Source organism: Manis javanica, chromosome 4 (genome assembly GCF_040802235.1).
Source record: "Manis javanica isolate MJ-LG chromosome 4, MJ_LKY, whole genome shotgun sequence".
NCBI lineage: Eukaryota > Metazoa > Chordata > Mammalia > Pholidota > Manidae > Manis > Manis javanica.
In genome coordinates, this window is record NC_133159.1 from 47,387,333 (window position 1) to 47,411,324 (window position 23,992).

Below are 23,992 nucleotides of genomic sequence, written 5' to 3' on the forward strand. Positions count from 1 at the left end.
TATCAACTGCATTTCAATGAAAAATATTTTTAAAATCTGTAGAATGCAGATATTCTTCAGACATTAAAGATACAGTAAGAGAATATTAAAACAACTTTATACCAATATTAAAATTTCAAACAACTTAAGAAAATTGAGATAAAAATATCTGAATAGTCCTATATTAAAGAGATTGAATCCATTATTTAAAGGCCATCCCAGAAAGAAATCTGTGGTACTATATGGCTCTACCCATGAATTTGCCAAACATTTAAAAAACTGGTATCATAAATCCTACAAGAACTCTTCCAGAGAAAAGAAATAGGGAACACTTTCCAATTTATTTTATGAGGCCAGCATAACCTTGATACCAAAACCTGACAGAACACTACAGAAAATTGCAAACCAGTATCTCCTATGAACATAGATACAAACATTCTATACAAAACATTAGCAGACCAACTCTAGCAATATATTAAAAAGATAATACAATTGACAAAATTGGGTTTATTTTAAGGTAAAAAGCTGTCCTGATACCATATGATTTCACTTACAGCTGGAATTTAAAAACAAACAAAATTAACAGAACAGCAATAGACTCACAGACACTGAGAAGTGACTGGTGGTTACGATAGGGGAGGGGTTGGGATGGCTGTAAGAAATAGGTGAAGGGGATAAAAAGGCATAAAATCTCAATCATATTATAAATTAAATTAGTCACAGGGATGAAAGTACAGCATAGAGAATATAGTCAATAGTTCTGTAACATCTTTCTATGTCAACAGATAGTAACCCTACCAGCTGGGGAGAGCATTTAATAATGAACATAACTACTGAATCACTATGTTATATACTTGAAACCAATATAATATTGTATATCAACTATACTTCAATTTTAAAATAATCAAAAATAATTAGTTGTCCTAATGTTTAAATACATCAATGTAATTTGTCACATTAACAGATTAAAGAAGAAAATTATATAATCAGTAAGTGCAGAAAATGCAATTTAGTACTTATATGTAATTTTTAAAAATCTGTTATTATAAATAGAAGGAAAACTCACATATGACAAATGTCAGATTTAAGATAAAACTTGTAACAAACATCAGAAGTAAATGTATAATTGTCAGATCACTATGTTGTACACCTGAAATCAAAACAATCTTGTTTATAAACTAAACTCAATTAAAATATAAATTAAATAAAAAATAATATTAAATAAAAAAAAAAAACCTTCAGAACTAATGGTGAAACACTGAATGCTTTTCCACTAAGATCAGGAAGAAATAAAGGTCCCCACCATCAACACTGCACTGAAGTTTCTGGCCACTGTAATAAGGTGAAAAAAGAAAGTATATGGATTGGAAGGGAAGAAACAAAGCTGTCATTATTCACAGGCAACCTAACAGTGTATACGTAAAATCTAAAAGAATCTAAATGAATTTATCAAGGCTGCTGGATATAAGGTCAACTATAAAAACAAACTTCTATATAAATGCATTTATTTTTAAAACGACACTGTTTATAACATCAAAAAATGTCACTTAGCAATAAACCTAATAAAATTATGTGTAAGTCATCATTTATTTTTATTTATTTTTTTCACAAAAGTCCAAAAACATCACTGAGATATTTAAGAATATCTAAATACACAGACAAATCTGCTACTCATGGATTGGAAGACTCAATATTGTTGACACTAGTTAATAGTCCCCAAATTAACCTATATTCAGTGTAAGCAATTCTAATAAAAACCCCAGGTATGTTTTTGTACAAGTATGCAATTTGATAAGCTGATTCTGAAATTTATATGGAAAAGCAAACGACCAAGAATAGCCAAGCCAATCTTGGAGAACCATATTGAAGGACAGAAGCTATGAGGTATCAAGAGTAATTACCAACAGTGACAATGTGCTATTGGCTCAAGGATAAGTAACATACCAAAGAAATACAAGAGAGTCCAGAAACAGAGTTCCATACGGTGTATCACATTTATAACAGCCATTGAAGTATAGTGGAGAAAAGATAATTCTTTAATAAATAGAGCTAAGTCTATTAGATAACCACTTGAGAAAAAGGTTACCTTGACTCTTCCTCATATTATATTTCAAAAGATAACAGAACAATAAAGCTTTTTAGAAATAAAATAGCAACAATTTATTGAAATAGGCAAAGATTTTTTACCTGAAAAAAACAACACATTTACATAAAGGGAAAATTTCATAGACAACACATAAAATTAGGAATTCTTGGTATAGCGAATCTGTGACCCATTATTTGGGAACCTCTTAATCTATATAGTCTGATAATTCTCTCAATTCCACTTATGTAATATTTAAAGAACCACTTTCGCTTTTGTGATTAATATCTTGATTTGTGAAATTAAATCTATAAGACCCAGAAAGAGAGGTTCAAATAATTATAAATTTTAATAGTTAAGACTTTTAATAACTACAGGAAACTCAACAAAGAATCAAACATAATTTGAATTTAATATGTGATGTAGTATTGTTTTCATGTTAAACCCTACTAACAATCCTCAGTTATGACAGGTACTTAGAAATAGCAGCCAGGCATGAAGTGCTCTGTTAAGTAGGCATGAACAACGTCAACTGAAGTCATAGTAAAGGCCCAGGGTGCTCTCTGTGTCTAGAAAAATAAGCCATCTGATGCAACAAAATTAATCTGAAAGATACAGAGTAATAAGCATGCTCTTCTCTTATTTATTTAAATGGTAAAAATTCAGTTTGCTCAGCCAGAATCATAGGTACAAGAGGAAAAACCTTTCTCCACGTGGGGAAAAACAGCTACACATTATCTTAGTCACTCAAAAAACCTCCTTAAATCGGTGAAACAAGGGAGAGGACTAAAACAAGCTTAGTGCTTCCAGAGGCCACAGATTTGAAAAGGTATTAATGAAAACTTGTATACTATCCAACTCTCATTCTCTGCCCATGACAAACCTTACTGAGACAACACACATCTCATTCATTATGTGAAGGACATTGTATTCTCACTACTAAACATTTTACCTTTGCAACAAGCTGTAGTCCAATTTTATCTGCTTCAGCCTCCAATGTTCTACTGTATGGTCTAGCAAACACGTACTAAGAAAAAACAGGAAAGAAAAGTTCAATTAAGGCTATTTATTTTAGAAGGAGTAACATAATGAGATTTTTAAAATTAGTTTCGTGGAGTATTTGGGATAGTTTTTATGCTCTCCATTACAAACATTTAAAGAACACCATGGTATAAAACATAAAGACAGCCTTTATTTCCTCCAGCAGAGACTAACATTTTTGAAACATGGAAAGAATACAAAAAAATCTTCCCAACAAACTTCTGGAGAGTCTACAGTATCAGAAAGAGTACTTCTATTTTTTCAATTATAATCTCCATGTAGTGTATAGAGGATCTCTAAGAAAGCCTATTGATTCAGGCTTTTAATATAGCCAAGGAATATTTTGATCCTGCAGTTTTAGAAGAAAATTGAAAAAATACAACTATGTAATAACCAGTGACACTACTGGAGGATTTATTTCAGTTAGAAAATCAACCATAGAGCAGAATACTCTTTCTTTGATAAAGTATCTTAATTTCCTCTTTCTTTTCTAAGTATTGATTAGTTAGGAAAATGAAATTTTCTTCCAACTTCAATAAAAAAATACAAATAGATATTGTAGCTTTAATTTTCCTAATTACTTGTATTTATGTGAATGCTTTCCAGTTAAATTCTAATTTTCAGTAACTACTAAAACTTTGTAGAAGATGGATTAAAAGGCAAACTTTTGAGAAAAGAGCTATTAATTGGGGAAACAATTTTTCAGAAGTAGCTACACATCAGTGATGACTAGAAATTACATAATCAATGTGATCCACAGTATATGACTATTAGATATGACTCTTGCTTTTCGATCATGTCTGTTCTGTGTTGCTGAATTATATATTGCCTTTACTCTTCATGAGCAGTCTGCAGATGTCACATCAAGTCTACTGACAGTATAACTGATAAAAAACATTGGCTTTAAAAGGAGAGACTTATGTCAAGTCTAAATGCTGACACTTATTAACCTTTAACCCTGTTTAACCCTTCTGAGCTCAGGAGCAACATATGCAAAATGGAGCAGTAACAATACTAACCTCTGAGTTGTAGAGAAAATAAAATGAGCAAATAGTCATAACAGGTCCTACGGAGTCCTTACTTTGTACCAGGTACTGTGATAAATACCTTAAATCAGTGGTTCTCAACAGGAAGTTATTTTGTACCCTAGGCACATTTGGAAATGTCTGGAGATCTTTGGGACTGTCACACCTGGGGGGATGAGGTAAGGGAGGATGAAGTGCTACTGGCATCTAGTGGGAAGAGGATAGATGTTTAGAGGTTACTAAACATCCTGCAGGTCACAGGACAATTCCCCACAACAAAGAATTATCCAGCCCAAAATGTCAACAGTGCTTAGACTGAGAAATCCTGTTGTAAATATATTATTAAATCCACAACAGTGGTTTGAGTTAGCCAGTATTATTATCCCAATTTACAGATGAAAGCTGAGACCCACAATAAATGAAGTAGTCTGCACAAGTTCTATAGGATTTAGGTCTTCTGGAGCCTAAATTCAAACACAGATCCATGTGATCAGAACCTATATTCTTAATCCTTGTACATAATTAATTTATAGTGTTTATCCTAGTGCCTTACATATATAAGTACTCAATAAATGTTGGCCACTATAATTATTACTAATAGCTCTCAACACACTAGCTGGTAGCACTCTATATGGACGGCTACATTATACCCAAATCTTTAAGATTACAAAAACAGGACTCCCCAGCAGTTACTGTAAGGGCCTCTACCTCTTCCTTTCTCTCTTCATTTCTTCATCAAGTAAATGTCAGCAACACCCACTTCTTAAAAACTTATTAGCATTCCCTTCTACTCTCCAATCACAATAAGCAAGGCTTTTATTTCCCTGTCACCAAAATTATTGAGGACCTTGATTTAGGGAAAAAGAGTTCAAGCAGAAGTAATCCCTTACTTTATTTTCATTAAATTCAGGAATTTTAATGAAATAGAAGATACATCAAGTACTTCAAGGGAAAAACAGCTACAAGTTTTCTTTCTTAAGACCAAATCTTCGGATTCCATTATAGAAAAAGCTATTTATTGAAAGATGGGTAAGAGCTATTTATTAACAGGCCGGTACAGTAATTCCTTTGACTTCTCAGCACATCAATGACATAAATAAAATTCAAAATATGAGACTCTATAACCTAAGCAATAACCTTTCTGTTTTCCCTTTATTTCAATATGAGTCAAATGATATAGTAACACTGAATAAAAGACAGTCATCCAATTTCAAAAGCAATTTGTCTCAAAGAATTTTACACACTAAATTTAAACAGCACCCAGATGGCACTCTGATGGGTGCTCTACAAATCATTAAATAAACAAATAACAGATCGTTCCTAAATAACCAAACCTCCCAGGACAAAAGGAAATATTTGAAGAAAGATGTAAAACAAAATAATTAATCATAGTTAACAAAGCAATTATCAAGATTGCAAAACCTACTTTCAGTAGGGTAGTGTTTTAAACAAAAAGAGGGACTTAATAAATTTTGAGATAATTATTATTATACATAAGTACTAAAAACAAAAGTTAACAAACATCTAGTAATACTGTCCTTTCAATATTTTCCAGGAAGTAACAGTTTAACTGGGAGTGAGGAGGTGAGGGTGGTAAAGCAATTTCAACCAGCCTTGTGCCCATAAAAGTTCATAGGTTTTGTAAGAGTTACCCATCAAAATGTAGATATCTCGAGGGAAAGGAGAGTCATCCAGTGAGTACATCACAGTCATTATGAGACAAAAACAGAAAGCTTGAAGGTAAAGTGGCAGAAGGAAAAGAAGGGTTTGTGACTGGGTTTTTCTCTGTTAGGACCAATAACCATGACAAAAAAGAAAAGGAGAAATTATGGTAGTCAAAAGTTGCTAAGCCCTTCAACCCATCTATCTCCATCATTTGAGAGATGTATTGTTTTCTAGTTTGAATGCATAGTATTAAGTATAGCCCCTAAAAATGAAAAAACATAAGATACTAAAATCAGTACTCATATTTCATGGTAATACGTGAAAACATCTCTGGTGTTTGCTGCTTTATAGTAAGAGAAAATATCCTAACCACAGGCCAAATTCAAGTTATTGTCTCAGACTCACCTCCTGCAATTTAGATTGAATCCACTGGCCCAGAAGTGCCAAGCTATCTCGAGGACAAATGGCCCAAATCATTGTGAGAAAAATCAGACCTAGGAAATCCAATATATGGCCCAAGCTAGCCTTTTCTGCCTGAGAATAGTCAAAATAATGAAAATTACATTTAACAAGTTGAGACAGTATATGCTTACATTTTCTAGTTTATAATGTGTAATCATATTATATAATTACATATGTTTACCTGATCTTCACCGACTAAGATGGCACTTTCTTTTTCTGTGTGCCTTATCCTTTCTCAGTCTTTTTTCCCATCCCTTGCTTACATACTTTTGTATTCATTCATTCATTCATTTAACTAACATCTACTGAGCCACTTACCATCATTCAGATACAACGACAGGTTCATTAACCTACATGTTCTTATATTAACAAGCATAATAATCCTGTGAAATAAGTACAATTACCTCTATTTTATAGATAAAGGAATGAAGATGGAGAACAATTCAAGGAGTTGTCCAAATTCACACAGGTATTAGTAAAAGGACTCAAACACAGGAAGTTTTAATTTCTGATAGAGTTACTAAATCTCTTTTAAGCTCAAATAAATGGGCTTATTATACTTATAAACACTACCTAACATATGAAATAGTTAAAACAAGGAATAATTTAGGAAAAGATTAAAAATTTATTTTAAATAAAAGTTTTTTGGACTTCATGAAACCTAATACATGAAGTATGATTCATTTATTTAAGTTTGCAATTTTATCAGTTTGATATTTCTCACCAGGAAATTGAGTTCTATGAATTTTTGCATTTACTTTTAGCAGTAACCAAAAAAGATCTTACTTAAAATCATTGTTTGGGGCAGATACTAGATAGTTCATTGTTCACCATTAAGATGAATAAATGCTAATTTAATGCTGATATTGATGATAGAGGAATCATTACTTGAATGTATGAAACATGACTGACAACTAAAAAAATCAACTAGAATACTTCCATTAACAATATAATTTGCCCTCATGAAGCAGTCTTTCCTTTACGCTAAGAACTGTGTGCCATAAAAAACAATTATGGAATTGTTCAAGCACAAAAAAAAATGAAACTCCAAATGACGAAGTCATTATAGAAGAGAAAATTGTTATTAATTACTAAAGAATATAATTGCTATTACAGAGTCTCAGAAAACTAAAACTTAAAACAAATCTATATTTGTGGGATAAAAGAAAACAACATGAAAGGCTAGATCAAATCAAAATGGAGACTCCTAAAAAAGAAAATATAGTGTTCATAATGTCTAGGACCTCAACAAAGAAATATTAGTGATTATTTTTCTGTTTTTAAGGCTATTTGCTTACTATGTCTCATTTAATTATTATTCTTGCACTGATAGAAATGACAACAATATGCTGAATGAGTTACTAAACTAGCCAGAAAATAAATGTCCTGAGTATGAAAGCCTTTTAAATGCTAGAAATAGCCAAAATTGATTGGTTTTGCAGTTATGAAGTCACTTTTTGAAAGATGTAATCTATATCAACTGCTTAGTTATTTTTGTATACATTTGGTTAAAGAAAATATTTAAACTCAGAAGAAACAAAGGAGATATTATTTGTGCTTCAGAAGAGAACATGGGCCTACCTTATTTTATTAATACTCTAAGGAATGTATTATTTGTGATTCAGAAGAGATGACTTTTAGAGGGACTAATAACATTATTACTTCCACTTAAAGTTCATATTACTTGCATTTCTGATACCACATGCTGCAATCCACTATTTACCCTCATGTCTTCAATTAGAAAATATCTCTTTCTCTAATCATGTGGACAAAAGAGCCATGCGTATTTTTAATGAATAAAAATAAAAATATGAGTAAACAAATATATTACTTTTCTGGAGTCATATCAAGTCAAACAGATGTGTACTCATAGGAGCATAAATTAACCCAACTTCTAAGACGTAAGAAAACTGCTGGCAGCAACCAGGTCTAACTGGTAAAAAGCAGCAGCACTGGACTTGCAAACAGAAGTCCTGGGTTAAAGTCCCAGTTCTCCCAATTTGTCACGTTAGTCAGGTTACTTAGAATTTTTTAAAATGTCAGTTTTCTTCATGTATAATGTAATATACCTCAAGAGAATGGTATTATAATTATGAATGAGAAGGTACATAAAAAAGTTCAGCAAACTGTAAATCAGCAAGGTATTATTATTATTACTCTGCATGAATTATATATGGCATTTCATTCTATACATTTTCAAAGATGCTCCAAGCTTTCTTCTGAGAATGAATAAAAAAGCAAGAAAACTCATTTTCCCACATAAATAGTAATATCACTTTCCTACAGTTAATTTCTGACTAGATTATAAGTATGTTAATAATTACGGGAACTTTAAAATCTAATTTGAAATAATTAGAGGTTGAGCATAATTACTTCTTAGCAAAAGAGACAGGTGATAAAAAAAAAAGTGTTTAAGAGAAACACTAATTTTTCAGTATCAAAATTAGCCAATTATATTTTCTCAGGTAACAGAACAATCCAATAACTAACAACTAAAATTCTATCATTTAAGAAAAGAGAAAACTGAAAAGATTCAGTTCTTTAAAAGACTTAACTTCTTAATTTCAAAGCAGTATTTCAACAACAGAACATTCATTTTAGGTACTTACAGCATGCCCAAGTACTGCATGTGCTATTTCATGGCCCAGAAGGAAGGCAAGCTGATGCCTATCAGTCACACTATTTAAAAGCCCAGTAAAGACGAACACTTGTCCATTCTGCACCAGAAAGAAAATCATGTAAGTAAATAGAACACCGTAAAAAATAAGGATGTTAAACTTAACAATTAAAAATTAGGTTTGAGAACATTTACTTACTGGAAGCACAAAGGCATTTACATCTGGAGAATCAACCACATGAATGATCCAGTTAATCTCCGAGATCCCTGGAATATCTTTATTGCATTCAATTAAATGATAAACCACTTTCTTAACAGTCAGGTATCGGGGGTCTTTCTCAGTTAGCATATCATTTTTAAATTCTTCCATCCACTGAAAGATTAAAAACCAAAGTATTCTTTATGAATTTTAGCTCTACAAAATGTTTACATTGCTTCATTGAGAGTTACAGGGCTACTTATTGTTGAACATTTTAATTTTTAATTATGTAAAAATCTGCATATATTAAGCACTCAAATTTCTCAAATTTGAATTATTCATGCAAAGGCAATGTGGTTTCTCGCAAATGGAATAAACTTTAATAACTAAGATTTTTCATATAAATTGGTTGAAATAAAAATTTCATTCATCGTTTCTATTAGCCTATAAACAAATAAAATGCCTAAATATTTCTACTTTCCCTAAGTATTTTAGAAAACAAAACATTACCTGGAGAACATAAAGATTACAAATAAACTAAAAGAAAAAAGAAAATTACTTTCATAACCCACTGCATAAAAAAACACCTTTTAATTAATAGAAAAGTTGAACTCCTATAAAAAAAGACATTTCATTAATTTTTAGGATGCTTCATTCACAGATTGAAAGGAAATTACTGAAACTTTAGAAGTAATGGAGTATCATTCTCTCTATACTATGCTGATTCAGACTAGCTATCATAAGAAGACAACTTTCTGAAACTATATTCATGAGAAACTCAAGTGGACTGAGAAAATTAAGGATGTTGTGGAAATATTACTTTAATTTCCATAAAATGTATAATCTTTCACATATGAATCAACAAGTTTGTAACCTTCCTTGAAATGTACAAAAAATATGATTTTGTAGAAAATGATTTTTAAAGTCTTTATGTCAATTAGAATTTTTAAAAAGCACAAGTTACCAATGTAAACTGAAACAACAGAAAACACTATTAAATTAACCCTTCTTAAGGAGATAAAACCAGCAAGAGTATATGTAACTATACTACCTTATAATATCCCTATGAGAACATGTTTAAATTTTCATATTACATTTGTAGGTTAAAAAATAAGAATATATCTGTGCATACATATAATTTTTATAAATTTCTTACTCATATGAATGGTAGAAGATGCATTAATTTAACACTAGGCCTGTCTCAGTATTTCTAGAACACTTTCCTCAAACTTGCTTTCAGCTAGACTCTTCTAAGACTTCTCAAATCTCCGGTATAAACTCTACTAGAAAAGATTGGCCATATTTTTAAGAAGGGAAATATTTTTAGTGAAAAACAATTATTACTTCTTTTCTTAATGATAACTTTCTATTCACAAACTCAGAAACTCAACTGAAACAGAAAGATACAAAGATCTAACCATGCCAAAGCTTTCAAGTTAGGCTATGAGACTTCAAATCAACAAATATTATTTGAACACATACTATGTATGCGCCAAGAACTAGAGAGAGAAAGATGATCTGTGCTCAAGAAACTCACCAATGGTATAAAATGTTTAACTACCTGAGTTATTACATCTTCCAACAATTGAGGCTTCTGAATTCCAACTTTAATTTGCATTAAAAAAATGTAATAAATTGACATAACACTAATTGATGCTTAGGAAAAAAGACTGTCTTATTCTACTTTTACTTTCAAGGTACAAAAATTCAGATAACAGATCTATTTATTCAAAAATATATATATACTAAGCACTACTTTGTACATTGCGCTACTACTCAAGATAAAATGATAAAACTGACAAGGTGTCTGCCCCATGGAGCTTAGCCCCACAAGGGAGACAGATCAGCAAATATATAATTATGCAAATAATTACATCACCCTCACGATAAGTGCTTTAAAAGAAAAGTACAGTATGCAAAGAAAAAATAAAAGTAAGAGACCTAATCCCAACATAGCCAAGCACTGGGTACAATTACAGATTAGGTGATTTATAATTCAGTGTGTATGAAGGATACCCCCTAGAGCCTAATATAACCACCCTTCCTAACTAGGTCTGGATAATCAAGGAAGGCTCTCTTGAGAAAGTGACATTAAGGTGACATGTGATGAGCAGGAGCTGGCTGGAGGAATGGAGGAAAAGCAATGTTGACAGTAGGAATACTAAGTATGAAAGGTTTGAGGCCTTTTGGAACAAACGCTAATTTCTTATCAAAGACTAAAATAAAAAGGTAGTGCATCTTTCATATGTAAGAAACTTTCCTGCTTTGAGGATTATTATTAAGCAATCTAATTAGAAACAATTCTTACTACTTACTGCATCATATTCCAGTTCTGATAAAAGTCTGAAATGTTCTTTCCTCAATAAGAGTAGCTTGCTCCTTCCTGTGACTGGACTCACTTCCAAGTGGGTAAAATAAAACACTACAAAGAGCAATCCAAAACTACTCAAACAAAGGAGTAACTTCCATTTATTCTTCCTTAGACTTTCTTTAAATAATTCCTTCTTGTTAGGAGGAAGTGCTTGCCACCATTTCCTTATGCCCCTAGAGCAAACAGAAAAATTCAAAGTTCTGTTAAGGGTATCAGCACGTATCCCCAAAACTTAATGTTTACATTAAAATTTTAAGTTATCAAATACTTGATTTTTTTTATGATGTACTTTTCTGTATAGATGACTTTTTCAATTTATAAAATTCTTAGCTAAATGATGAAAAAGTAATCAACTGTATAGAGGTATATTAAAAATTCTAATGCTCCTTTGAATTTTTCTTCTTAAACTATTTTAAAGGTAAACACTAAAAGAGAAGCTATTTTAACTACAACTACCACTAGCTCACATTTACTGACTGTTCATGACATGTGAAGTACTCGTCTAATACATGTCACCTCATTTAATTTTCATAATAACCATTATAGAGGAGACAAGTGAAAAAAGAGAAGTTAAGCAACTTGTCCGAGGTCACAGAGGTAACACAAGGAAAACTAGGCAAGAAGGCACTATGATCCCAGAGTCTGAGCACTTAGCCACTTCATAGGGATAACTGCCCATATAAATACCTGAGAGGGTTATGGTACAATAAATCCGTACCTTTAACCACCATTCTCCCCATGGCTCATCGGACTTGTGGCACAGCCAGTACTTCGGCAAGGTATGAGGGAAACCGCCTCAACATTGCTTTTAGAAATGAATATTGCAGTAGCAGAAATTCCACCAACCCCTCAAGAATATGACCATGAGAGGTAATAAAAAGAGCATAAGTACTATAAGTAAGGGAATGAGAGATTTTATACATAACATCTGAGGAGGTCCAACTTCTACCAGGCAACAGAATTCTCTGCTGCTCGTCAGGGATCAGAGACATTCTGACAACACTGTTTTCAACATTGGCATAAAATTTTTCCTTATGAGTTCATCTGCGAAATCACAACAAAAATTTAAAATATATATATCATTCTCTTGACAAAATATATTTTATAAAATAACACCTAAAATGCCTCTAAAGTACTTTAACCTAAAAAAAAACTAAAGAAAACTATGAAGTACACTTACCATTTAAAACTTTATGACTTACTGTTTACAATGAATGAAAACATGTCCTAAAAGAAAATTTTAGATGATTTGCAGAAACAACAAGTCAAAAATAAATAAATAATTCAAAAGGATAAAAAAGCTACAGGCCTAAGGACATGTGCTGAGTTATGGCAAAGACTCTTCTCCACTCAACTCTACTCAAGCTCCCCTGAACTCTTTTTCAACTTTGAACTTCCATATTCTATGCACTGTCCAATTTCAGCAAAATTCCAGATAATTCAGCTCAGCCAGAAACCCCCATCCTCCATATCCGATCACCCTTGGTATCTAATCAAATTTTTCATCATTCATCATTCCCCCAAGTGATGTCTGACCGCCTTCACCTACCTGAAGCAGGAATCCTGGTAGGTTGGTTTAGGTAGAATCCCCCCTTACTCTTCCTGATGTTTCCTTAGTACATTCCTATCCACCAAACCCCACCCACTCCTTGGCTATGAATCCCCACTTCTGATTGCTGTTTTTAGAACTGACTCTGGTTCTGTTCTGAAGTCTCTTTTCCTTTACTGCAAAAGCCCAGAATAAAATCTGTTTTTACTGCTTTAACCATTGTCTAATCTGGTTTTCTTTGTCAGCTATACGCCTTCTGGGTATACATTTTCTGGGTGCCAATGCCAAATCATAAAGAACACAGTAACATCTTACAGAGTACAAGTTCTTAATTTTTGATAAAAAGATTATTGAGTCGGTTAGTATGGACATAAGAAAGCTAGAAGGGACTTCATAGTTACCAAACATAACTTTATGAGGAGACAATGTTTAATTTTACCTTTCTTCAATATTCATGGAGTGAATAAGAGAAACAGAATTAATTATGGAGGGAGGTTTAAATTAAATATAAAGTACTATTAAGCTGTAAAAACATTAACTATTATGAGGGACTACCAAGAAAAAATAACAAAGATTTGTTGGGAATAGAATAAAAAAATAAGTAAATATTATTTATTTTAACCTGGCAAGGAATAAGTTCACTTTTAAATAAACAAAATTCTTCAATTTCATGATCCATTGCCTTAAATTCCATAAACTAAAAAGGAATGTTTGCAAGTACTGTTCTGAGAAATGAGTTACAACATTCAATTCTTATAATCATAAATATCTTTTAAAAAATGTCTACACCAGATCTATAAGTACTTTTAAAAGTATTTTTATACTCTAATATGCAGTAAATTATTTCAAGACTATTAAGTCATATATAAAAAAACTGTGTAGAACCAACTGTTTAGAAACTTAATTCTGAGATAAATATGGTTGGGTAATCTACAAGTTTTCTTTAAAAGCAAAATTTTACAAATACCTTTTAATATAAAAGTTCCCTTTTTAAAAGGCTTTTTACCTGCCTACAATGATTGCAAGTAGTTTCTGCACTGGTTTAAGAAGTATCAAAAAGAGAGGAACTGGAGCAGCTTGGGACCGTGGAGAAGCATGGAAGCTCCTGATGTCCCCTGAAGGAAAACAGTGCAGAGGACGTGACACTGAATGGGCAGTGTTGACTGCAACTTCTTTTATCAATAGCTGTCTTGAAAAAGCATCATTCCATGCAGTACATTTTCGGGTAATCATCCAAATTTCATTACTTCTGGTGCTCAAGAGGCATCCAATTCTTTTGTTATAAAAAGTCCTATAGAAGTGAAAATTTTCAGGCAGAAAAGTCAACCTATCACACTGATACACTCCTAGGCCCTGGTATTTATTCACTATATGGTTAATTTGTACTTGATGACAGTCCAAGGAGGTTGCAGCTAGTGTGTGACATTTTCTCCAGTTGGCCAGTAAATTAAATCGGAAGAAAACACAGCTTCTAGTAGCAGCCTGCCATCCACAGATGAAGCTCATCTTTCTTTCCCTTGATTTTCTGGAACACACAAAAAAAGAAAAACTATAAATATCTCTGGAAAATACTTACTGGCCAAAGTGGGAATATAACACTTACAAAATAGGTATGTCAGTTGGTCTTCCTTTAATAGATCTCAAACTAAATTACTTTGGGTTTCTTCTCACCAACCCCACAGCAAGACAAGCCTGTCAGCAAGACAAACCAAAGAGGTTTTTGTTACTTTTTTTTTACTCTACAATATATACTTCAATAACCCATACTTTTCCTTCTTTTCATTTCCTACTTTAAGTTGGGGGAAATCTATTTTTATTTCCACAGCTAAATTATTTGGTAAATAAGAAAGATTAGACAAAACAGCAGTAAGTTTTAACAATTCGCAATAACGAGGAAAAGAGAACATGGGATAAAATCTAACTTACAAAATATATATTTAAAATATAAATTTGTTCCTTTCAAATATAATCCTGGCACTTCTGAGTAGGTTCCAGATGGAGTAAAAGGCACCAGACTTATCCTCCCACCAGAAACAACTGAGAAACAGAATAAATAAAACAATGGTTCTGACATACTGGGCATTAGACAATGAAGAACAGTGATCCTTGAGAGAGGGGAGATGAATAAGGTGAGCCCTACATGCTCCTGCTTACTGCCTGGAGAGTTTCTGGGTCACCATGCAAAGAGAGGCAGGGCCCTAATGAGCCCCCTAAATTGAAGAAATGAAGCTGGGAGTTCAAGAGGCCAAGGGAACTAGAGCTCATACAGCACAAGAGAAGACAGAGCTGCAAAGAGAAAACTCCAGAGGACTGCAGAAATTCCCCCTCTTGCACTTAGTGGAGTCCTGATCAGGGCACACTTGTGAGAAAACTCCCTGCAGCTAAGAAAAAAACCACCTGACAGGGTTAGAGGGACAACTTGCAGGGCTCACACACTGTAGAGTATATTGCTTGTTCCCACCCTTCAAAATGGAAATTTTTTAATTCTTGGAGCATTGGGTAGAATACTCAGAAGGGTTTTGCTTCAATATTAGAAAAAAATTAGTCCTAGACTAAAAGCTACTCTGGCCCTAACAAAAATAAAAGCAACAGTAAAAAAAATCAAGCTGTTTCTAAGTAACTTAACTGCATTCTAGAAAAAAGCTCAAGAACAGTTACAAGAGTACAAAAATATCCACTACTGGACAAGGTACAATTTATCATTTAAAAATTAACAGGCATGCAAGAAGCAGGAGGTGTGATCTATAATTAGAAGAAATATCCATCAATAGAAACTAACTCCCAAATAACACAAAGAACAGCATTAGCAGACATGTACATTAAATAATTATAACTATATTACATATGTTTAAGAAGTTAAATGAAATGTTATGTAGGGACATGGATATATTTCTTATAAATGCCTACATTAAACTTCTAGATGAAAACTACAATACCTTAGATGAAAAATACACTGGATGAATAGCATATTAGACATTGCAGAAATAAAGACTCATGAACTTGACATATCAATAAAAACATGCCAAATGAAATGCAAAGAGAAAATAGATTGAAAAAAAATGCATACAGCCATCAGAGAGGTGTGTGGTAACTTCAAATGGCCTAACAGATGTGTAACTGTAGTCCCTGAAAGGGGAGGAAAGATGGTAGATGCAAAAAACTTAAAAAAGTTATGTCCAAAATTTTCCAATTTGATGGAAACTGTAAACTCACAAATCCAAGAAGTTAAACTGTAAACTCACACACACAGGAAACACAAAGGAAACTACTCCAAGGTATATCATGATCAAATTTCTTAAAACTGATGAAAAAGAAAATCTTAAATTTGACATCTTAGATAAAATGCATAAATTCCTTGAAAAACCCAAATTACCAAAGTTCATTGAAAAAGAAACAGACAACTTGAAGAGCCCAATTTCAGTTTTTTAAATTGATTTGTAGTTAAAAACCTTCCCACAAAGAAAGCTTCAGGCCTAAATAGCTTCACTGGGGAATTCTACCAAACATTTAAAGACGAATTAATAATAACAATTCTATGCACACTCTTCCAGGAAATTGAAAAGCCAGCAGAAAATAAAATAAAGTAACAAAACCACAGAGTAATACCCCTCATGAACATAGATACAAAAAATTCTTAACAATATTTTTAAAAATCTAATTCGACAATAAAAAAGACAATACATCATGACCATATGAGATTTGTCCCAGGAATAGAAGGATTAGCAGATACATAAAATCAATGTAATTCACCCTTTAACTGAAAAAGAAACACCACATGATCATCTCAATTAACATAGAAAAACCATTTAATAAAATCCAATATCTATATCTGATAAAAATTCTCAGTAAACTAGGATATCTACAGAAACCTATAACCAGCAGCATACTTACTGGTGAAAGACTACACTTTCTTCGTAAGAGCAGGACCAAGGCAAGAATGTCTGCTCTCACCACTTCTATTCAACACTGTACTGGAGGTTCTAGTCAGTGCAATAGAATCAATTAAATACATAAAAACTAAATAGGTAAATGGTATCCAGACAAGAAATAACCAAGAAGAGGTCTTTATTCCTAGATAACATGATTGTCTATATAGAAAATCTACAAGAAAACTACTACAATAAGTTTAGTAAGGTGACAGAATACAGAAGCAATACACAAAAACAATTTCATTTCTATATATAAGCAAATGATAGAAGCCAGAACCTACTCCTCTAAAAGAGTACATACTGTATGATTCCAGCTCTATAAACTAAACTGCAGAAAATGCAAATTATTTTATATTACACACAGACCAGTAATTGCCTAAGGACAGGGAGGTAAAGAGGAGTGGGGAAGGGATTACAAAGTTTTGTGGGTAATGAATATGTCCACTATCTTGACTGTGGTGCTGGTTTTACAGGTACATACTTATGTCAAAACTTGTACTGGTAAGTTTAAATATGTATAATTTATTGTATACCAATTATACATTAAGCTATTTTTGAAAGATACTAAGAGACAACAACAAAGTTTAACATGTGAACTTTGATTAGATCCTAGTTTGAAAGACAAAAAATCAGTTTTAGAAAACAATTTGGACTATTGGGGGAATTTGAATATGTATTTGCTTTTAGGTTATTTCAGGTATTGCTTATTTTCTTGGCTGTAGTTAGGCAGGTAAACATCATATACCTGAGATACTTGCTGAAGTATCTTTTCTTGATGAATAAAAGTTATTTTCCAACTGTAACAAATGAATACACATACAGAGAGAGAGAAAGGACACAAAGCCAATGCAGTAAAATGGCATCTAAGTAGTGGCTATATGTGTGTTCACTAATTTTTTTTTCAATTTTTCTAAATGTTAAAACTTAATAATAAAAGCTGAAGATATATAAATCTAACTCAACCTAGTTATCTAGAAAAATGCTGCAGAGTATCAGTTTTAATAAATGGCATTATCTATTATCAAACTATTTCAAAATTATCATACATTATACATTCCACCCTTGCACTATTAATGTATGTGAATAAAGGGCATGCTAAATAAATATTAACTTCAAGTTAACCTTTTTTTTATTGTTACCAATTTTAAATTGAGAGTTCAGACTGGCATATTAACAGTTTGACATTAACAAGATATTCTAGTCATCTTTTTTGAACAACGTTGAAAAGTGATAAAATTAATTCAAGTTTGCAAATTGTTTCAAAATTAGTATTTGAGTAGCTAGTAAGTTTCTTTATTGTCTAGGTGGCCCGTATGCTACAGATGCAGCATAAAATTCAGTCCCTGCCCTCATGAAAGTTGTAATCTAGTTAAGGAGAAAAAATATATACCTAAATAGGACTATCAGGGGATCATAAAATACAGTTATACATTAAAAGCTATGTACTATATGAATTTTAAAAAGAAAGGATACTCGCGACTAGCAGAATAGTTCAAGTATGCATTTTTTAAATGCCACTTGGCAGATGCAGAAAAAAACAATTTTAAATAATTGTTTCATGCACTAGTTGGGGTGAGGATTTAATAATGTGGATAACTGGTGAACCACTGTTTTAAACTTGAAACTAATGTAAGATTGTGTATCAACTATACTTCAACTAAAAAAAATGTTTCAAATGGGAATGTGTACGTAGGATTTGAATACATAAAGTCTTCTACTAGAAGTCAAACTGCACAAAACACAAACCTACTTTCCTTTAGGGTGGTAGATAAGCTTCAGGCACTTGCCGAACCATACACCCTTTTTATAAGTGACTCCTGAAGCCTCAATTTAAGGGATAAGCCTAGACTGCCATGTTTATCTCTAGTGACCCCTCCCACTGGCCACGGAACTAGTAGTGGTTACCTGACCTGAAACAATGTTTGGTGAGACAGTATCAGGCACAGAAAGATAAAGGCATGTATAAGTTGGGGCTATAGTTGGAGCTACGGCAAAACAAAGCAATATGCAAAAACCTTTGCAAAAAAAAAAATGGAGCTACAGAAAGGACAATGGAATTATTGAATGGAAAGAAAGTGACAGACTAGGAAGACTCAGAGGGAGAGAGTCACGCCTTCCTGGTTCCAAAGAGACTGTTGTACTTCCTACATTTTAATTGAGCTTCATGAGCTTTCACTTTCTTCCTAATATAATTCCCTCTCTTCTAGGAGTTTCTGTATCTTGTAAATAAATGATCTCTAATTTAAGAGGTCACATAGTATAAAACAATTATACATTTCATATAAAGCTGATAACATTTTACTACTATACATATTGTTCACTGGACCTGAACTAGCTAAAGGTTCCTTCTATATTTTGCAAAACCAAGTTCCCAATTTTCAACATTGAATCAGTTCCAAGTAATACTGGATTATCTCTACAGTGACTTTAGCATCCAAAAGAGCTCAGCCCACATTAACTTAGGCAATGTCAGTTCTGCCTCCTCAGTATGTCAACCTAGCCCTTCCTAGGCTCTGTAGCTTTAGGATGTAGATTACTATACACTTCCAATCTCTGCCTTATCTCACCACCAACCCCTAACTCTCTTGTTCTTCTCCCCAAAGGAGAGCTAAAGCAATCTTTATAAAATGCAAATTAGAAAACAGAATCCTACTCCCACAACTGACATTAAGTCCTACACTGCTAAAATACTTACACAGCCATTTAAAAAATGAGGATTTATGTAATGATGAAGATATGCAAATTTAAAAATTAACAACAAATGCTACTTGCAAAAATCAGGCAAACCCAAATGTGTAATTCAGCTCTGCAAAACAGAACTTTCTGCCATGATGGAAATGCTCTGTTATCTGTGCCACCCAATAAGGTAACTCCTACATGTGGTTATTGAACACCCAAAATATGGCTGGTTCCTCTGAGCAACAGAATTTTTAATTAACTAAATTTTAGTTAATTTAAAACTAAATGGCCAAACATGACTAGTGGCTACTGTACTAGAGAGTGCAGATTTGTAGGGTCCAAATTTGTAATTTACCAGCAAAGATTCATGCCCACCAAAAAGAAGTGCCACAAGTAAAATGGAATTTGGGCTTGTGTTGCCAAATACTTCAATATTTTTAAGGACAGAAATTCAGATTTTATGTGAAAGTTGCCAGGTTTTAAATAGTAGCAACCAACTTAAAAAAAAGATTAATCGCTTTGACAAACCACACACCTACAGACCCCCAGTTTTTGTTCTCTGAAATATGTTATTAATTCATTCATTAAATATTTAATGAGTGGCTACAATGTGCCATAACACATACCATTCTGGATGCTAGGAATACCACAGAAAACACAACAAACCCTACCCTACTTGCAAAAAGTAATGCTAAAATATCTTAGAATATACAAATAAAAATAAATCTAAAGGAATATATGCTAAACTATTCATAGTGGTTCTTTGGGGTGGCAGGATGGTAGCTATAAGGAATTTTGAATTTCCATTTTATTTATTTCTGTGCCGTTTAAATTTTTATAGGATGTATTACTACTTTAGTAAGCCCCCAAACCAAGAAAGGCAACTTTTTGTAATTTGCTTTGGTTCCATGGGCTTTAATAAACTCTTCACACTGTAGGCTAGGCAGCTCATGCTTCTGCCTCGCATTACTTCTCCCCGTACCTTCAGCACCCCTCCTCACCTGTTCCTAAGTTCCAGACCCACTGATTTACTTACACCCTTCAGAAAATTTGTATCCCCTCTTTTTGTCTATACACATTACCTGCTTAGTTCTGCTCACTGCCAAGAAAATTCTCATGACTTAAATTTTTTAAAAGTATTCTACTGATAAAGAGGTATAAGCAAAAGCGCCAAACGCTACAGGTACATAAGTAAAAATACTATCATTATAGCACTGACAATCAAGTGTCATTTAGAACAGATATAGAGCCTGATATTTTGTGATCCCCGCTTTATCCTTAAGAAAGGGTAAAAGAATGGGAGAAGAATTCTATTTATACATGTTCAAAGAGCCCATCACTTGACTACACCGAGGGTAAGAGAATCAGGGCTGACAGATCTTCAAAGAACTATAGCAGGCAAACAACATAGCTGGCAAACTTGGAGGATTACCGAATTAATGATGTAAGAAAATTAAACAACTTGGATTGTTGTCCTCTAAGAACATTTCGGATCCTTAATTCTTTAAGTACCAGCTCAGAATGAGCAAGTACAGCACTCACTGGCACTCAGCGCTGAAGTCTGGAAAACAGTTTTAACGACTCTGCTGAAAATGACTATTTCTTCTCTAGTTTCTATGGAAACAGCTGTCAGACTGGCAAAAATAGGACACGTACTTTAAAATAATCATTCAAGCAAAGTACACATATGATGGAAGACTTGAAAAAAAAATAAATTGGAAGGCAACAGGCTTCCAAATGTCAGACTGCACCCTTCACAATGTCTTGAGATGACGGATATAAACCGAAATCCTTTCAGTGAGGGTTGCATGGCAGTGGCTGGAGTCACTACAGCTGATCAATTCCTGAATTCCAAATGAAGTATTTTCATCTCCCTGGATTAAAATTTCTCACGGAGGGCCTCAGTACAATAAAACTGTCGCTCCATTTTATACAGGCAAGTGACATTACTTGAATAGTATAAAAAGTGTTTCTTGTAGACAAGTTTGTGACGAAACTATCAAAACTCCCTACTGGTAGACAGGAAATTCTCGATTTTTCACTGCAGGGTTCAGGAGAAAAACTTTCACTTTCTCTAAGAGTGAGGAGGTAAGAGATTGACTCTCAGGATGCCTTGAGCAGCTAGAAGCGGTTTTCCACAGGTGACTGTCCGTGTGAGGCACACAATATCGCCGTGATAAGTACTACCTTAAAAAGGACGCCGCTAACGGGAAGGAAAGGCTGAGGAGTAACTTCGCAGAAAACACAGCCACCTGCCAATTTGCAGCTCCCAGGCTGCAGCACCCTGGGGTCCTTGCATTTCTCGCCAACAGGAGAGGAAGGGGTAGAATGAGGCTTTCCCCGCACCCCTGTCTTTTCTACTCACCCCTCCCCGACTCCACGCGCCCCGCTCTCCCCATGGCCGCCCGGGAGCCCATCGGTCCCCTCCTCCCGCCAGGGCCTCGCCACCCTAACCCCGCCGGGTCCTCATATGTCCCCGCTCCTCACCCCAGTGCGCCTCGAAGTCCTCCCCACTGCAACTCCCGTTCTCTGCCCCCGCCCCTGGGCCGGGTCCCACACATTAAACTCCAGAGGCGTCCCCACAAGGACAGACCACAGCAGAGAAGGAAGCGAAAGCGACTGCTCCGAACCGAACTCTGCGCAAGCGCACCCCCCCCAGAGGCCCCGCCTCCTCACTTCCTGCCCACTGCGCGGACAGGGGCACCTTTTGCTCCGCCCATACCGGGAAGATACACCCGCCCAAGAGTCTTCCGTCCAAAGGGCCCGGAACCAAGCTCGGACTGTGGTGTTCTAGCGCCTCTTCGTGGTCAAAAAAGGGATGTGCTCTTGGGCTGGGCTGGTTGCCTGGGTACAATCATTAATTCCTGTCCTGGGAATCGGACTTGGGTCCTCCTAAAGAATGATCCAGGAAGGCTGCGCCCGCTGTACACCCTAAGGCAATGCTGGTCAAAAGCAAAGAGACTCCAGGGCTGACAAAAGACTAACGTTTCTTGGTTTTAAAATTGCCTTTCAAGGAGGCAACTGAAGATAGAAGTAGTCTTTGGAGTTGTGAGAAACCTGCTTTAACGTGATTCTAAAGTGTCGAATTTTAAGAAAGATTAAGTATTACCGAAAGCATCTGGAAGTTAGTTGAAAATAAATGGCTATAAAAACCATGTGTATAGTATGCTTCATTCATTCCACCAAAAAATCTTGCTTGAGCACCAAATGCCTTCTAGATGTCAAGGATACAGCAGTGAACAAGACCCAACTTTGATGAAGCTTCTATCTCAGTGAGGAAAGATAGACAATAAGCAAATAAGTAAACAATGTATTGAATAGTGATATGATTCCATGTTAGTTTGCTATGTTTATGCAGAATGAAAAAGGTATTGCAGGACATAAATACTATGATCAAGTTTAGGTATCACTTTTAGAGAGTTTATAAGTAATTTTTTTCCTTTTATATTGCTTATTTGTGTTTTATAATTTGCCTTTTACTTTGAAGGAGATATCTGGGCAGGTCCTCGGCCACTGGTTCCCTAAAAACTGAAGTGGCAGGTCCCTGAATGTTCATAGGTTTACCTCCCACCATTTGAAGTGTGTATGTCTTACCAAAGTTTCCAGTATACTCACACTTTTTGCTTATCCTGCTTGATTAGCATGATGTAATCAATGTAATGGTGGTGTTTTGTGGTTTGACCAGGTGATCCAAATCCTTTTGAACTATATTATAACAAATCACAAGGCTGGCACAATGGCTGGGATCAGGGCTACTATGTAGTTAGGTCTGCAGGAGTCAATAAGCTATTCTCCTGGTTTCTAAAGGGGCCAGGCCAGCAACTTATATGGAGATATAACAAGGATGACCACTTTTGCATCCTTTAGGTGTTTAATGATGACATTAATCTCCATCATCATACCCCAGCCCCCTTGAATTGAATATTGCTTTTGATTTATTATCTTGATTTGGTAGGGAATTAACAATTTCAGAGGCTTTTACTTGTTCTTCCCCACCATGAGAACTCAAGGTCAAGGACCTAATGTGGAGCTTGCTCCAGCTGCCCAATATATACTCCCAATTATGCACTCAGGGACTGGGGAAATGACCACTGGATACACCTACGGACCTGTGGTAAGCTGGATGTTATTTAGGACTCTGCTTGTTACCTGGCCCTCAAAAACCTCCACCCGTACAGAGGGGCCAAAGATAACACTTCGGGTTTCTGGGTAACAAGATCCTTTCAGACCCTGAAAAATGTCTGGGTATTCCACTTTCCCCAACATATAGTTAGCTGAGAAAATGTCATATGCCATGCAGTAATCTACATGTAGTAGTAACTACTTGCAGGCAGGTTCCTTCTTCCTAGGGACCCAGCCACCTTTTCATTCAATGGGTTCTGTGGTCTGAGTC

General features: G+C 34.3%; 1 protein-coding gene across 3 annotated transcripts in view; it reads right to left on the reverse strand.

Annotated features, from left to right (window-relative positions):
* OMA1 (OMA1 zinc metallopeptidase) overlaps positions 1–22,236 on the reverse strand; it is an 86,549-nt gene extending 64,313 nt beyond the window's left edge. For 2 of the 3 annotated variants that reach the window (XM_073234001.1, XM_017651122.3), the window contains exons 1-7: positions 22,087–22,236; positions 13,998–14,516; positions 11,387–11,615; positions 9,072–9,245; positions 8,865–8,972; positions 6,199–6,327; positions 3,015–3,089 (exon numbers count right to left, since the gene is read on the reverse strand). In XM_073234001.1, coding sequence (XP_073090102.1) covers positions 3,015–3,089; positions 6,199–6,327; positions 8,865–8,972; positions 9,072–9,245; positions 11,387–11,615; positions 13,998–14,516; positions 22,087–22,160 — 1,308 coding nt within the window. In that variant the 5' untranslated portion in view covers positions 22,161–22,236. Of the gene's footprint in view, positions 1–3,014; positions 3,090–4,210; positions 4,336–6,198; positions 6,328–8,864; positions 8,973–9,071; positions 9,246–11,386; positions 11,616–13,997; positions 14,517–22,086 lie in introns of all 3 variants that reach the window. The other variant, XR_012130177.1, reaches the window with a different exon arrangement.
* Between the last annotated feature and the right edge of the window lie 1,756 nt (positions 22,237–23,992).